Consider the following 16870-nt stretch of genomic DNA (forward strand, 5'->3'; position numbering starts at 1 on the left):
TTCTCTCAAATGTTTTTTTGTTGATTAATCGTAATTGATATCATTACACTTTTCTCCACATATCATATAAAATGCTGTACTATAGACTAGAAAACAAAAGATCAAATCAAACTTGTGGTGGAGGTTCTAATTTCTGACTATTTTGCTAACAAACATACAATAAGAAACATAAGTTTCTTTGCTAATTCTAATGTGGTATTTCTGTGGCCTTCTGTGCAGCTATGTTAGAGAAAATTGAACACAAATATAATAAAGAGAAACATCTGATCATATTTGATTGGGCTATATCTAACTATTCCTACAGGTGCAGTTACCTATTGTCTGGCAGAATGCAAGTTGGCATTATCCAGTTTCATTACACATTTCATCTGTGGTTGTTCTAGTTATCCTTATATATGCTTGTGTGTTTGTTCTGTCTTTACCTATGCCATGGCATATATGCAATGAGACACTGATTCAGCGAAAAATTTGAGTCAGGCACATATGACAATTCATATTCAGACAATGTTTTTTTAAGGATTTATTCATAATGAAATATGAATGCTATGAAAACATTGTCTTTCACCAGGAAAGAAAAAGTGTTAATGTGGTTCCACAAAATTACAGTGGCAGTACCAGCACTGCCTGGCAGACTCAGATTTACACACAAACATGAAGAAATGTGAAACAAACAGACAAACAGAACATGAAATTTAGCTTTTTTTTTCTCTTAAATACATTTAAATAAATAGCAAAAATTAAAAATTTGAAAGATTCTAAATGTTTTCTGTTTCTTAATAAAATATTTTCCATTTAGGCAAATAGGCAGCATGTGTGTCACTTTCCAAAAAACAGAAATGACAGTTGAGGTCCCTTCCGCCACAAACAGCACACATCACAGATAATAACTGTTTATAGTGTAACCCTATACTTTTATTCTTGAACCTGAGTAGATAGGTCACCATCTGCAGCTGTAGTTTTAAAATGGAGAACATTAAATTCAGACCTCATGTAAGAAAACACTTTGTACAATTAGTCCAGATAGGCCATTGTGGGCCCTATCATGTTTCAGTGTTTATACCATAAATTAATTACTAAACTTTTTTTGTCTTAAAGATAGGTATGGCCCTTTATGTATCAAGTATGTTTCATAAACCCTGGGCCATGAGAGAAAATTGAACATATGCACACAGATATAGTCAAGGCTGAAATTATTCATACTCCTAGCAAATTTTGACTTAAAGTTACATTTATTTATATTGCATTTTTTTTTTTTACCGGAAATGACACAGGCTTCTCCCAAAAGATAAAACGATGTACAAGAGGCATCATTGTGGAAAAAAAGTGGCATGTCCAAAATTATTCATACCTTTTGCAAACTGTCACAGTCTATGGGAAAATCTAAAGTTCTATACCATTCCAAATAGTCTAAGCTGTTCTAAAGCATCCTAATTACCCTGATTTGTTGGGAACAGCTGTTTTAATCAACTCAACAGGTGAAAAACAGCAGCTCTCTGCAACAGGTTTGTGGATAGTTGTGTCTAAGACAAAGGAGCTCACTGAGGACCTGCGTCTGCGCATTGTGACTGCACACAAGTCAGGAAAGGGCTATAAGGCAATGTCTAAATGTTTTCAAGTTCCAGTGGCTACAGTGCAAAGTATTATTAAAAAAATACAAGACGTTCCGCACCGTGGGAAATCTCAGAGGACGTGGTCGGAAGCCAAAAGTGACGCCTGTGCTGTCCAGGAGGATAGTAAGAGAGGTGAAAAAGAATCCAAGGATCACCACCAAGGCCATCCTGGTGAATCTGAGCTCTGCTGGTGGCAACGTCTCAAGGCAGACAGCCCAACAGACACTGCACACTGCTGGGTTCCACGGACGCAGACCAAGGAGGACGCCACTTCTCCAGATAAGGCACACAAAAGCCTGCTTGGCCTTTGCAAATGATCATCTGGACAAAGAAGACTTCTGGTCTTCTGTGTTATGGTCAGATGAAACAAAATTTGAATTGTTTAGCCACAATGATGTATCATTCATTTTGCGTAAAAAAGGAGAAGCCCACCATCCCCACTGTCAAACGTGGTGGTGGGAACCTAATGCTTCGGGGGTGTTTTTCAGCCAATGGACCAGGGAACCTAATCACAGTAAACGGCACCATGAAAAAAGAGCAATGCATCAAGATTCTCAACAACAACATCAGGCAGTCTGCAGAGAAACTTGGCCTTGGGCACCAGTGGACATTTCGGCAAGACAACAACCCAAAAAACAGACAGCAAAAGTGGTGAAGAAATGGTTAGCGGACAAAAACAATGTTTTGCAGTGGCCCAGCCAGAGTCCTGACTTGAATCCAATTGAGAATATGTGGAGGGAGCTAAAGATCAGGGTGATGGCAAGGAGACCCTCCAACCTGAAAGAGTTGGAGCTCATCGCTAAAAAAAAAAAAAAAAAAAAAGCTAGTCAGCAATTATAGGAAGCGTTTCATTGCTGTAACAGCCAATAAAGGCTTTTCTATTGACCACTGAGAAGAGTATGAACTTTTTGTTCAAATGTAAATAAAAGCGCATATATATATATATATATATATATATATATATATATATATATATATATATACACATACATACATACATACATACATACATACATACATACATACACATATATATATATACACACACACACACACATATACATACATTTTTTTCCACAATGATGCCTCTTGTACATAGTCTTATCTTCTGGGAGACACCTGTGTCACTTCCAATCAAGAAAAAAAACTTGCTGGTTGAATAAAAGTAACTTTAAGTCAAAATTTGCCAGGAGTATGAATCATTTTGGGCTTGACTGTACATACTGTAAAAACACATTTTAAAATTTCACAAACCTGCTCAGTTTTGAGACAGAAAATGAAAACTTCCTGGGGTGCCTAGAAAGCTCATCTGTTAGAGCTGGCGCCCCATGTGCCAACATTCCAACATCCCTGTTTTGGCGGCCCAAGGTCAAGTCCAACCTATGGCCCTTTAATGCGCGTTATCCCCTCTCTCTCTCACCCCCCTTTCCTGTCTCTATCAATTAAATTATTGTGCTTACAGACTCTCTTTCAGTGCTACTGTGAGCTTTGTATTATAATGCCCACAGCCAAGGGAGGGCATGGAGGGCTTAAAGCTTCAGGTGCCAGTTACTTACTGCTACAGGGCTACTGATGAATAGCCGACCCTGAATTTCAGGATTTCATCCAGCCACTTGTTAACAGGCGCAGATCAAACCAGTATAAACAGAAAGTCCAGCCCAAGAACCATTAGAGCAGGCTTCATACTGTGGGCTAATCTGAGCCAGATGCACAGATGATAGCAACTGCCCTATCAGGTTTTGTACAGTGTGGCTAAATCACCCATGATCCTTGAAGTCTAGAAGTTTTATAACTCCTGACAGTCCAGTGGGTTCTACTTTGTTTTCATTTAATCAGATGTTCTCCCTCAGTTCTGCACAGTCCAGATTTCGAGGTCTTGTACGATGAAGTCTTCATGTGAGGAGAGAGACTCATTGTGGAAGGTAGGACAGGAAAAACTTGAACCATGATATAGATCATCATCCAGCCACAGGCCAAATCTGCCCCTGCAGACCAAGAAAAAAATAGAACGTTAATTTCAAATCTTTTAAAAGCTGCTAATCTTTTATGTGATCAGATAACAGGAACTGTAATCCTTGATATCAGGTAGCAGTTAGAGTAAATATTATATGGTTCTTTTAATTACTTTATGACACTGACAGATGTGACTGTCGGCCATTTCCTTTAGTCTGTATTTTATAGAGGAAATTAATTAAATCAACCTCATAACTTACCCTCCTCCTCCAATCGCCAGAGATTCCAGGTTGCTGCTCACAAAGTAGGAGTTCTCACCACTCCACCTGTACGCCTGTGAAAACACCAAATGTGACACATAAGAAACGTGTGCTCAAATCCAGTGCACATTCAAAATATGTCCTAAACTAGACAATTGCTCTTAAATGGTTGCAAACTTTAATATAAATGAGAAAAAAAAAAGATTTCTCGTAATAACACACTAGATCTCTGGTAGATGTAATTTGTAACCAGACTAACAAGAAATAATTACAACTCTTACCTGGAAGTCAGGGTTGAAGCTGAACAGAAAGGTTTCTCCGGTGCCGTAGCAGTATTTACTGACTCTGAACGGTTCGGAAGAAAAGGCCCCGAACACCTGAAATGACCAAGAAACCAGGTTGTTACCCACAGACATACTGTTAATCAAAGTATCAGTGTGACTGCAGTTGGGTCCTGAAAAGTGTTGGGGAGTTAAAATAAAGATGCAAACCTTTTTGTGCATGTCTTTGATGACCAACAGCACAGGACTGTCCAGATCAGCCATATTCCTGTATAAAGTCTTCAGGCTGCTGCCGTGGATGGCTGTGCTGTAGACCAGTTGCCATTTATACCCCTGGGTCCTCGCTGGAATCTGAGTAGAAAGCTGTTGGAAAAGGAGTTGTTGATCAAAAGATGTAACACTAAAAGGCATTTTTTGATGACTGTAATCTTTGCCAGATCATCCACTTGGATTATTTTGTGTTGCAGTAACTTACTCTCTTCAGGTGGTGTTCATCCAGCAGCTGGCTGTGGTCACCCAGGACAGGGAGGTCAACTTCCTCCTGGTCCTCGGGCTCCTCTGCCTCGGAGCCCTGCGAGCTGCACAGACTCAAACGCCGCTTGGAGTCCTTCACTGTGATAATCTGGACGAGGTCACAAGATATATCAAGAAGGTCAGAAATCAACCCGCCTCATGCTCTCACTTTTCACATGTCCTAATTTTGTTTAGTGACATTTTACTGTACAGCCGTGTGGTCTGTGGTTAATTGACTCATTCACAGATACTGCTCATGTACAATCTAGAGTAAAAATGTTCTTGCAGGAGTTAGTTGCAAGATGCAGGCACAGGTTAAACACAGCAGCATTACAACTGTTCATAACTGGATTGCTGGATTAGGATGTATGGGTGATATAAAACATGTTTTACCCCTAAAGTACCCCATAATTGCAGTATCTCCTGAAATGAGGACATGCAGGATAGTAGTCCTACCTCAACATACGGCTCCACACAGTCACTGGCAAAATAAAGCACTTTGATATTTTCTAGCAGCAGCTTCATGTCTCCTGATTTCTCTGTCAAGCCCTGCACTCTGTAGTACCGCATGTCTGCTAACCAAACCAGCAAGCATCCATCCCTTTTGTACTCTTTCTGGGTAACTTTCACTCTCTATGTCTGAAATGCCATTGGTTGGAAACTTGAGTGGAGCGGCTTGTCATTGGTTAGCTCTGATACCCAACAGTTTCTTTTCTCTCTAAACAGGAAAGTAGAGGATGTGGAGGACAGGGATGCCCATATATAGAAACAGTGGGATTTCCCACAACCTCTGGGATAACTGCCGAGCAGTCTAGTGATTCAGTTACTGTAAGTCGGGAATACTTGTTTATCTACAAATGATAAGCTGTTGCATATTGTCTTGACCTAATGTTAACCTGCAATTGGAGATTTATTGAGAGTGACAGATGGCTTTTGTTAAACCTTACATTATGTGTGTGTGTTTGTGCAAACCTTACCTCCCAGTTTTTCACAGTGGAGTTGACAGGGTTACTGAGGAGCTTGTTTATCACAGCCACCTTGTTCTTCTCCACTACCAGATAGCGTTTCTGATGTTTCTCTCTAATGAGGTAGCGGGGCTGCCGGTGCTTCTTGTTGCCCTTGGTATAGATTTCTGGTGACCACTGCACAAAGCAGGTGTAGAGGTGATCAACCCTGTCAAAGCAAAGGGGCAAAGTGCACTTTTTACTTACAGATAATCATTGTATATTGTACCTGAATGAGTCTTTATTCATGTGACCTGCTATAGCTACAATTGAAAGTATTTAATCAGAATCAACACTGTATGTTACATCATCTCTTCTTTAAAGCATTAATGACAGTTCACTCAACCTTCCCATGAAAGAGAAAACAATTTGACTGTTGGGCAAATGCCACTCTGCCATACTTTAATATCTGTTGAGACTAGCCTGGAATGAATGCCAGGAAAGTGAAGCATGCTCTGAATGTTTTAGCAATAATCATGCTGGACTAAGGCTAACCGAGACCATAAGTGTGTGACGTGTAGTGTTTAGGGGGGCCGGGACACACACACACACACACACACATGCTGGACTAAGGCTAACCGAGACCATAAGTGTGTGACGTGTAGTGTTTAGGGGGGCGGACACACACACACACACACACACACACACACACGAGGGGCGGCCTCAGCAGGCGGACCGGAGACACGGAAACACTGGAGAGCTGACTCTGGGACCTGGTCTACACGGGAAGGATCCCTGGAACTCTGGAGATACAGGGATCAGACAGGAGGGCAGGAACAGGGAGAAACACTAATGAGCCAGCTACTCACTGAGTGGAGCCAAGAGTGTACCACCAAGTCTGCTGAACAACAATCTGGCACCAAGCAAAAGGACACCAGGGTACTTGAGGGCTGAGACTAACAAGGTGATAGGGAGCAGGTGAGGTGATTGAAGACCGCACCCTCAGACACACACAGGGAAGGAGGAGGAGCAAAGGGAGCAGGGCCATGACAAAGTGTACATTGGTGACCCCTGCCATTTATGTTGAATTCTGCTACTTCCTTCCTACAGTTCCCCAGAAGAGACTGACTTCTCTGCTATTCCTTGCCGAAGTCCTGGAAGTGATTTAGGAATGTTTCAGCCTCTCTCTTTCTCTACTCCTCCCTTTCTGATTTTCTTCCTGCCATACGCACATCTGTTCACTCTTTGAGCTCCACATACCAGTCTGCACTGCAAAAACCTCTTTCTACCATAGAATGACAAAGATAACTCCCCCTTGCTCATGTAAATTTAGAAGATTGGTTTTAAAACCAGAGTGATTGAACAGGCCTGTCATAGGTATTTACAAGATAGCCCTGAGTGACAATTATTCATCTCACATTGGCAACCTATTCCAATGAAACTGGCCTTGCAGTTCAATACATTCAATCAATATGCTACCTGTTTAATTCTGGTAATTGTAGAAAATGACACAGTGGCCAAGCTATATAATACACTAGGCCTGAAGCGGAATACATTTTCCTCTGTGTTTTATTCTAGATTGTATTTTAAAAATGTACATCTTTAATCAAGCTGTTTTTCTTTAAACCTAATACATTAGATCAGTCTGAGCAGCTATAGAACCTGGGCCACCTAGAAGGCGGGAATCAATGAATACACTGAGAGCACACAGTTTGTCTAAATGATTAATAATTGTGTTTCACTTATTGAATATATCTTGTGCTGTAGGACATCATACTGACCACCAACTCCCTTCAACATACGAGGCAAATAGGTAGCAGACTTTGATTGTGATACAGCATAACCCACATCAAGCTTCAAATTCTACTGGCTACAGCTTCCAGTTCCATGTATGACGTCTTGTAGGCTTGTGGCACTGCAATCTACACAGCCTTTGATGGATAGGGGGGTCCCTTTTTTTTAGCAGCCTGGAGTTCCTACAGGTGCAGTAACCTATTGTCTGGGAGACTGCAAGTTTGCATTATTACAGTTTTTCTATTTATTTCTACTTCTAGTCTATTCATATTTTTGTGAGAATATTCAATTGGACCATTTCTTTTGTGGTTGTTCTAATTCCTTTGACCACTTTAGATAGGTACCGACCACTGCAGACCAGGAACACCCCACAAGAGCTGCAGTTTTGGAGATGCTCTGACCCAGTCGTCTAGCCATCAAAATGTGGCTCTTGTCGAAGTCACTCAAATCCTTACGCTGTGCATTTTTCCTGCTTCTAACACATCAACTTTGAGGACAAAATGTTCACTTGCTGCCTAATATATCCCACCCACAGACAGGTGCTATGATAAACAGATAATCAGTGTTATTCACTTCACCTCTCAGTGTTCATAATGTTATGGCTGATTGGTGTATGCTCGTGTGTTTGTTGTGTCTGTACCTATGCCATGGCATACGTGCCATGAGACACTGATCCAGCTAGAAATGAGAGTCACACAAATATGACAATTCATATTCCTATTGTGTTATTTGAAGCATGCAAAAACAATGTCCTCAGTGGAAAAGATGATGTTGTTTTAAGGATTTATTCATAATGAAATATGAATGCTATGAAAACATTGTCTTTCACCAGGAAAGAAAAAGTGTTAATGTGGTTCCACAAAATTACAGTGGCAGTACCAGCACTGCCTGGCAGACTCAGATTTACACACAAACATGAAGAAATGTGAAACAAACAGACAAACAGGACATGAAATTTTGCTTTTTTTTCCTCTTAAATACATTTAAATAAATAGCAAAAATAAAAAATTTGAAAGATTCTAAATGTTTTCTGTTTCTTAATAAAATATTTTCCATTTAGGCAAATAGGCAGCATGTGTGTCACTTTCCAAAAAACAGAAATGACAGTTGAGGTCCCTTCCGCCACAAACAGCACACATCACAGATAATAACTGTTTATAGTGTAACCCTATACTTTTATTCTTGAACCTGAGTAGATAGGTCACCATCTGCAGCTGTAGTTTTAAAATGGAGAACATTAAATTCAGACCTCATGTAAGAAAACACTTTGTACAATTAGTCCAGATAGGCCATTGTGGGCCCTATCATGTTTCAGTGTTTATACCATAAATTAATTACTAAACTTTTTTTGTCTTAAAGATACGTATGGCCCTTTATGTATCAAGTATGTTTCATAAACCCTGGGGCCATGAGAGCAAATAGAACATATGCACACTTATGCACACATAGATACATACTGTAAAAACACATTTTAAATTTTCACAAACCTGCTCAGTTTTTAGACAGAAAATGAAAAAAAAAACAAAAAAACATTTTCCTTAAATCCTATATGTGCTTACAGTGGTTACAGACATTTTTTTATCCATCAGTGCTACTGTGAGCTTTGTATTATAATGTCCACAGCCAAGGGAGGGCATGGAGGGCTTAAAGCTTCAGGTGCCAGTTACTTACTGTGCTTAGCAAGGGGCTACTGATGAATAGCCGACCCTGAATTTCAGGATTTCATCCAGCCACTTGTTAGCAGGCGCAGATCAAACCAGTATAAACAGAAAGTCCAGCCCAAGAACCACTAGAGCAGGCTTCATACTGTGGGCTAATCTGAGCCAGATGCACAGATGATAGCAACTGCCCTATCAGGTTTTGTACAGTGTGGCTAAATCACCCATGATCCTTGAAGTCTAGAAGTTTTATAACTCCTGACAGTCCAGTGGGTTCTACTTTGTTTTCACCTCATCTTGTCAGATGTTCTCCCTCAGTTCCGCACAGTCCAGACTTCGAGGTCTTGTACGATGAAGTCTTCTTGTGAGGAGAGAGACTCATTGTGGAAGGTAGGACAGGAAAAACTTGAACCATGATATAGATCAGCATCCAGCCACAGGCCAAATCCGCCCCTGCAGGCCAAGAAAAAATAGAACGTTAATGTCAAATCTTTTAAAAGCTGCTAATCTTTTATGCGATCAGATAACAGGAACTGTAATCCTTGATATCAGGTAGCAGTTAGAGTAAATATTATATGGTTCTTTTAATTACTTTATGACACTGACAGATGTGACTGTCGGCCATTTCCTTTAGTCTGTATTTTATAGAGGAAATTAATTAAATCAACCTCATAACTTACCCTCCTCCTCCAATCGCCAGAGATTCCAGGTTGCCGCTCACAAAGTAGGAGTTCTCACCACTCCACCTGTACGCCTGTGAAAACACCAAATGTGACACATAAGAAACGTGTGCTTAAATCCAGTGCACATTCAAAATATGTCCTAAACTAGACAATTGCTCTTAAATGGTTGCAAACTTTAATATAAATAATAATTAAAAAAAGATTTCTCGTAATAACACACTAGATTTCTGGTAGATGTAATTTGTAACCAGACTAACAAGAAATAATTCAACTCTTACCTGGAAGTCAGGGTTGAAGCTGAATAGAAAGGTTTCTCCGGTACCGTAGCAGTATTTACTGGCTCTGAACGGTTCGGAAGAAAAGGCCCCGAACACCTGAAATGACCAAGAAACCAGGTTGTTACCCACAGACATACTGTTAATCAAAGTATCAGTGTGACTGCAGTTGGGTCCTGAAAAGTGTTGGGGAGTTAAAATAAAGATGCAAACCTTTTTGTGCATGTCTTTGATGACCAACAGCACAGGACTGTCCAGATCAGCCATATTCCTGTACAAAGTCTTCAGGCTGCTGCCGTGGATGGCTGTGCTGTAGACCAGTTGCCATTTATACCCCTGGGTCCTCGCTGGAATCTGAGTAGAAAGCTGTTGGAAAAGGAGTTGTTGATCAAAAGATGTAACACTAAAAGGCATTTTTTGATGACTGTAATCTTTGCCAGATCATCCACTTGGATTATTTTGTGTTGCAGTAACTTACTCTCTTCAGGTGGTGTTCATCCAGCAGCTGGCTGTGGTCACCCAGGACAGGGAGGTCAACTTCCTCCTGGTCCTCGGGCTCCTCTGCCTCGGAGCCCTCCGAGCTGCACAGACTCAAACGCCGCTTGGAGTCCTTCACTGTGATAATCTGGACGAGGTCACAAGATATATCAAGAAGGTCAGAAATCAACCCGCCTCATGCTCTCACTTTTCACATGTCCTAATTTTGTTTAGTGACATTTTACTGTACAGCTGTGTGGTCTGTGGTTAATTGACTCATTCACAGATACTGCTCATGTAAAATCTAGAGTAAAAATGTTCTTGCAGGAGTTAGTTGCAAGATGCAGGCACAGGTTAAACACAGCAGCATTACAACTGTTCATAACTGGATTGCTGGATTAGGATGTATGGGTGATATAAAACATGTTTTACCCCTAAAGTACCCCATAATTTCAGTATCTCCTGAAATGAGGACATGCAGGATAGTAGTCCTACCTCAACATACGGCTCCACACAGTCACTGGCAAAATAAAGCACTTTGATATTTTCTAGCAGCAGCTTCATGTCTCCTGATTTCTCTGTCAAGCCCAGCACTCTGTAGTACCGCATGTCTGCTAACCAAACCAGCAAGCATCCATCCCTTTTGTACTCTTTCTGGGTAACTTTCACTCTCTATGTCTGAAATGCCATTGGTTGGAAACTTGAGTGGAGCGGCTTGTCATTGGTTAGCTCTGATACCCAACAGTTTCTTTTCTCTCTAAACAGGAAAGTAGAGGATGTGGAGGACAGGGATGCCCATATATAGAAACAGTGGGATTTCCCACAACCTCTGGGATAACTGCCGAGCAGTCTAGTGCCTCAGTTACTGTAAGTCGGGAATACTTGTTTATCTACAAATGATAAGCTGTTGCATATTGTCTTGACCTAATGTTAACCTGCAATTGGAGATTTATTGAGAGTGACAGATGGCTTTTGTTAAACCTTACATTATGTGTGTGTGTTTGTGCAAACCTTACCTCCCAGTTTTTCACAGTGGAGTTGACAGGGTTACTGAGGAGCTTGTTTATCACAGCCACCTTGTTCTTCTCCACTACCAGATAGCGTTTCTGATGTTTCTCTCTAATGAGGTAGCGGGGCTGCCGGTGCTTCTTGTTGCCCTTGGTATAGATTTCTGGTGACCACTGCACAAAGAAGGTGTAGAGGTGATCAACCCTGTCAAAGCAAAGGGGCAAAGTGCACTTTTTACTTACAGATAATCATTGTATATTGTACCTGAATGAGTCTTTATTCATGTGACCTGCTATAGCTACAATTGAAAGTATTTAATCAGAATCAACACTGTATGTTACATCATCTCTTCTTTAAAGCATTAATGACAGTTCACTCAACCTTCCCATGAAAGAGAAAACAATTTGACTGTTGGGCAAATGCCACTCTGCCATACTTTAATATCTGTTGAGACTAGCCTGGAATGAATGCCAGGAAAGTGAAGCATGCTCTGAATGTTTTAGCAATAATCATGCTGGACTAAGGCTAACCGAGACCATAAGTGTACATTGGTGGCCCCTCCATTTATGTTGAATTCTGCTACTTCCTTCCTACAGTTCCCCAGAAGAGACTGACTTCTCTGCTATTCCTTGATGAAGTCCTGGAAGTGATTTAGGAATGTTTAACTTCAGTCATGCCTCTCTCTTTCTCTACTCCTCCCTTTCTGATTTTGTTCCTGCTATACACCCAACCGTCCACTCTTTGAGCTCCACATACCAGTCTGCACTGCAAAAACCTCTTTCTACCATAGAATGACAAAAATAACTCCCCCTTGCACATGTAAATTTAGAAGATTGGTTTAAAAATGTTGTCGTAATCCAATGTTCTTTGCAAGTCTAAACTCATATTTTCTTGCTTGAATTAACTGAAGCAAGCAAAACAAAATCTCGTCTTTTCAGCTCCAGATAGCACAGTGATAACAGGACCCAGCAGAACAATGTTCACAAATGCCATGATGATTTGTTTCACTTACTCTCCAACGCTGTATGCAACTCCCATGGCTGATAGAAGAGAAAGGCGTTGATGGTAAACTGTAAGGAGAGGGAGAGAGTAGTTGGTTTGGAGGTTCAGTGCTGAAGCAGCATGTCCACTCTGAGCCTCAGCCATTGCAGGCATTTTATACCAGAGGATCAATTGCTGAGATAAGCCCCTTTGACCATAAACCCTCCCTTTCTCCCTTTACAGCTCTACACGACCTGCACACATTCACACAATGATTTCACAATGTGGTGACACATTAACTTGACCTGCTCTGGTCCCTGTCCTTAATTTTGGCAGCAGTTCATAAAGTTACTGTGTCAAGGTAGTGGCTCAGTGACTGAATGAGATGGCTTGACTGAAAGATAAAGCCTGTACGTCTGTCCGTTTGATTGCTTTTTCATTGTGCCATCCTTGCTGTGTTTCTGTCTCTCAGCCTTCCCTGATATCTGATCTGTCTTCCTATCCCATCAGTGGTGAAAAGTAAATCAATTACATCTTCTTTTAAGTAAAGTCTGAGGTAAGTCAGTCTGTGACTCCACTACCTTTCAGGGGAATATATAGTACCTTCTACTCTCCACAACTTTAATCTTACAGCTCCTGATTGCTTTCCTGATTAAGATTTTCAAAACCTATGAAAAGCATAAAAATACAGTACTTTGTTATACTTAAGGTAACAAGTTGTTAAAAACAGCTCCACTTCAACCAGATCCAACATTAACATGCTGCTTACATGTAAATGCATCAGTAAAACATTCAAATGATATAATTATATGGCGGTGACAGCAGCCTTTCACTTTTAATTCTCTTAGTGCACTTTGTTAATAATACTTTTACCTGTACCCTTTGGACAGTGCCAGGCTAGATAGATCCCTATGTTTCCAGGATTTGAGCTAAACTAAGCTAACTAGTTGTTGGCTGTATCTTCATCCGTATAGTACAGACATTAGAGTAGTATTGATAATCTCATCTGACTCTTGGCCATAAAGAATATTTCCCCAATGTCAAAGTATTTCCCTTTTTTTAGTTTTGAATGGAAGATATTTACTTGTAATTGAGTATTTTACACAGTGGTGTTTGTACTGTCATTTAAAGGATACTTCTTCTGTATTCCATCATATTCCTCTTTCATTTCTTTTCTTTTTTCTTGCATAATTTCTCTTTCTGAGTGTCATTCTGCCTCCATCTTAGGTTTCCCTTGAGCAATCCAAAAGCAGAAGTAATGAACACTGTTTGGTCTGAAATGAGTGAGTGAGCAGTGGATAAAGGAATGGCTGTGGTTTATATTACCGACACACTTAGAGTAAGACCATCATTAGACTTGGAACTTCTGGGGATTATGCCAGATGAGGATTTGTTTATGATGTGTGATGGTGTAGCAGGCATTCATTGTGTTGATTCAGTGGCAAAGAATGTTCATGTTCAGTGTATATATATATGTATGAGTGTTTTTGTTAGTTTTTCAGTGCACACAATGGTATGGATGGTTACATAAACTCATCTCAACTCTGTCTGCCTGCATCTGTTATTTGAGGCCTTTATCTTAAAGGTATCCACTCTATCAGGCTCAAGTCTTTATATCAAGATTTAATCACAGCAACACACCTTGATTGCAGTGTTGACTATTCACAAATTATCAATCTTCAATACAATTCATTTAAACTTGATCAATTTCCAGTGTTGGCTATTATCTCTCTATGCTAATGCTCAAACAGAATCACAGAGTTGTCTGTTTCTTCTATCTGTGGTCATTAGGATTATGTAGTTAACATAAATAAACAGACTTCTCAATTGGCCAGATGATGTAAACATGCTGAGCTGTTGAAGCAGTAATCCTATTTAAGTGAGCTGCTTTGAGCGTGTTATTTCCAAATTTCTTCACTTTTATTACTAGATCTTTCTACAGTCTTTTATTCACTTCAGCACACAATAATTTGTACACAATTTAACACTTAATTCTAAATATGTACTGTAAAAAGACAGGTACACATATTTAAAGTTACATTCATCACAATGACAGGAGTTTTGCTAAATTACAAAATTATAGGGGTTCCAGAAATTTAAACACAGGTTTCTTCATGTTCGGATATCAGGTCAGGAGATTACAATAGATACACTCTGGGGTCAACAATCAGTCATGATGTTCTTACACAAGAGAAATAGGATGAAGTGGATCAATTTGAGACAGTGTACGGTCTGACAAACAGACTAAATCTATAAGCAAACACACAGGAATACAGATATACACATTTAAAATGACAGATATATACATGCATATGTACAAAGACCAGCAGACATGCATGCGCCCATACTCATATATGCACACCTGATGCATGCATATGTGTCAATCCTACACATGTGTACACATATGCAGAAGAACTTTACACTGTTACTGAACGACCCTTTTAAAGTCTGCACAGAAAAACCTCAGCTTGAGTCCCTGTATTAGTCAGAAGACTACGCTGTGACAATAGCAGTGAACAACACATGTAGCATTGGTGAATGAACTGCTCCCACTAGAAGGTTTCAGTAACTCTGTTTTGGTTCCCACTTAAACAAAATTACATTACACATACCTGTTTTGCAGTATTTCCTGAACTTGAAGGAGATTGAACATATTGGACAAATTAATGGACAAATTAGTTCATATATTATAGGATATATTGAAGATTTATTTGAACAAAAGGCAGATCATAGAAAAATAATCAGTACAAAAAAATTAAAACATTAAAATGTAAGTTAAATACTCTTTTACAGTTTGCGATTAAGGTACAATGTCTGTATCTGTAAACCATACTGAATGTACTAATATGTGTAAGTGTTTTACCATCTGTTTCTCATTTGATTTACCTCATTGTGATTACCCAATTAGTTTTTACTAACCTGTGATTTCTAATATTTTGAGTAGTTCTCTTGTTAAGGCAGGATAGTGAGACAAAGTGACTAGAAGGCAATGGTCATGTAACTGCAAACAACTATGTTTTAAAACGTTTTCTTTTCTGTATGAATGTACACTGACCATCAGATATTGTGAGGGTATAATTTTATAGGCTGTGGCTCTCTGGGAAATGATGCATGAATACAATATATGCACACACCCTCACATGCACGCAACAAGCCTGCGTCATTTTCTTGGCAATAGGTTCTGGCAGCAGTTTTTGTAGAGCCGTTGTTGCTTCAACCCTTCTCGAATTCCTGTAAATCCTTTCTCCATGAACACTTCCAAGCAGACATGGGAAAAACCTCTGTGAGTCAGTATGCTCATTACCCATGGGTTCAATGTATGTAGACACACACACACACACACACACACACACACACACACACACACACACACACACACACACAAACAAAAAAACACTCTACGGGCTGACATATTAGGTCTTGTTTACCCCTGCAAACGTTTGGTTTTTGGAGCCTGAAATGTCATGTGCAAGTTATAGAAGGAAGTTAGGCCCTCCTTAGCCTAGTGGTGCAAGTAAACGTGCCACTGCAACATTCATAGTGCATGAGTAAACTGAAAAAGTCTCTGGATTTTCAGAAATCTATAGCCTGAGTGTCTATCACTGGTAGATAAATCCAAATATTGATTGTTGATTGAACAGGCCTTATGCGTCCTTATGTGCAAGACCACATTCTTACCACGAACATATAAGTCACCTAAGATATACATTAAGATCTTATGAAAGTGAAGATTATTCATGTAACATTGGCAACCTATTCCAATGAAACTGGCCCTGTCGTTCAATGTATTCTATTAGAATGCTACTTGTTTAATTCTGGCAATTGTAGAAAATGACACAGTGGCCAAGTTATATAATACACTAGGCCTGACCCTCTGTGTTTTATTCTAGATTGTATTTTAAAAATCTTTAATCAAGCTGTTTTTCTTCAAACCTATAGATCAGACTGAGCAGCTGTAGAACTTGAGCCACCTAGAATCAGTGAAAACACTGAGGGCACACAGTTTGTCTAAATTAATTAAAATTGAGGGAACATATCTTGTGCTGTAGGGGCTATTTTTCATTTTAAGAGTAATAACATGTTTATCACTTTTGTGGTTTGGTTGAAGAGTTGTATCTATTCAGAGAGAAAGCATTAAAGATACCCTGTTTTTGAACACTAGTAGCACCATGGAGCAATATTTTTACGATGTAAAATGTTTTTTTGTTTTGTCGTCTACTGTTTGTAGTGTTTGGTTGTGTTCTTCGCATTTTGCAGCATTTTTTCTTGATGCTATGCATGTGTTTTCAAATTGGTGAAGATAATTTGCTTGTATTTTGTCTATTTGCATGTGTTTTCTTAATTTGCAGTGCATTGATCTCTGCACTCTGAAATTGTTAAATAAAATGATCATATGTTAGTTAAAAGTACCTATCTTTACCATTAGTCAAATG

The 16870-nt window shown here is 39.7% G+C and overlaps 2 protein-coding genes and 1 long non-coding RNA gene across 4 annotated transcripts; 1 reads left to right on the top strand and 2 right to left on the bottom strand.

Moving 5' to 3' along the window:
- Nucleotides 1–505: 505 nt before the first annotated feature.
- On the bottom strand, nucleotides 506–5215 carry LOC127366990 (nuclear receptor coactivator 7). The gene is made up of 6 exons (XM_051406495.1): nucleotides 5074–5215; nucleotides 4580–4726; nucleotides 4315–4467; nucleotides 4105–4200; nucleotides 3824–3897; nucleotides 506–3595 (listed from the first exon to the last, which is right to left on the bottom strand). Exons 1-6 carry the CDS (start codon nucleotides 5185–5187, stop codon nucleotides 3457–3459), a joined length of 723 nt encoding a protein of 240 aa, XP_051262455.1. The 5' UTR covers nucleotides 5188–5215; the 3' UTR covers nucleotides 506–3456.
- Nucleotides 5216–8124: 2909 nt separating this feature from the next.
- LOC127366988 (nuclear receptor coactivator 7-like) lies at nucleotides 8125–12585 on the bottom strand. Of its 2 annotated transcripts, XM_051406491.1 has the most exons (7): nucleotides 12469–12585; nucleotides 11465–11660; nucleotides 10450–10596; nucleotides 10185–10337; nucleotides 9975–10070; nucleotides 9694–9767; nucleotides 8125–9466 (listed from the first exon to the last, which is right to left on the bottom strand). In XM_051406491.1, exons 1-7 carry the CDS (start codon nucleotides 12492–12494, stop codon nucleotides 9328–9330), a joined length of 831 nt encoding a protein of 276 aa, XP_051262451.1. In that variant the 5' UTR covers nucleotides 12495–12585; the 3' UTR covers nucleotides 8125–9327. The 2 variants fall into 2 exon arrangements, with proteins under 2 accessions (XP_051262451.1, XP_051262452.1); XM_051406492.1 differs by lacking the exons at nucleotides 11465–11660; nucleotides 12469–12585 and adding an exon at nucleotides 10944–11076.
- LOC127366999 (uncharacterized) lies at nucleotides 11078–16598 on the top strand. The gene is made up of 2 exons (XR_007885422.1): nucleotides 11078–11315; nucleotides 12910–16598. It is a non-coding gene; the product is annotated as an uncharacterized LOC127366999 (long non-coding RNA).
- The last annotated feature ends 272 nt before the right edge of the window (nucleotides 16599–16870 follow it).

The sequence above is a fragment of the Dicentrarchus labrax genome, unplaced genomic scaffold (assembly GCF_905237075.1).
Source record: "Dicentrarchus labrax unplaced genomic scaffold, dlabrax2021, whole genome shotgun sequence".
Classification (NCBI taxonomy): Eukaryota; Metazoa; Chordata; class Actinopteri; family Moronidae; genus Dicentrarchus; species Dicentrarchus labrax.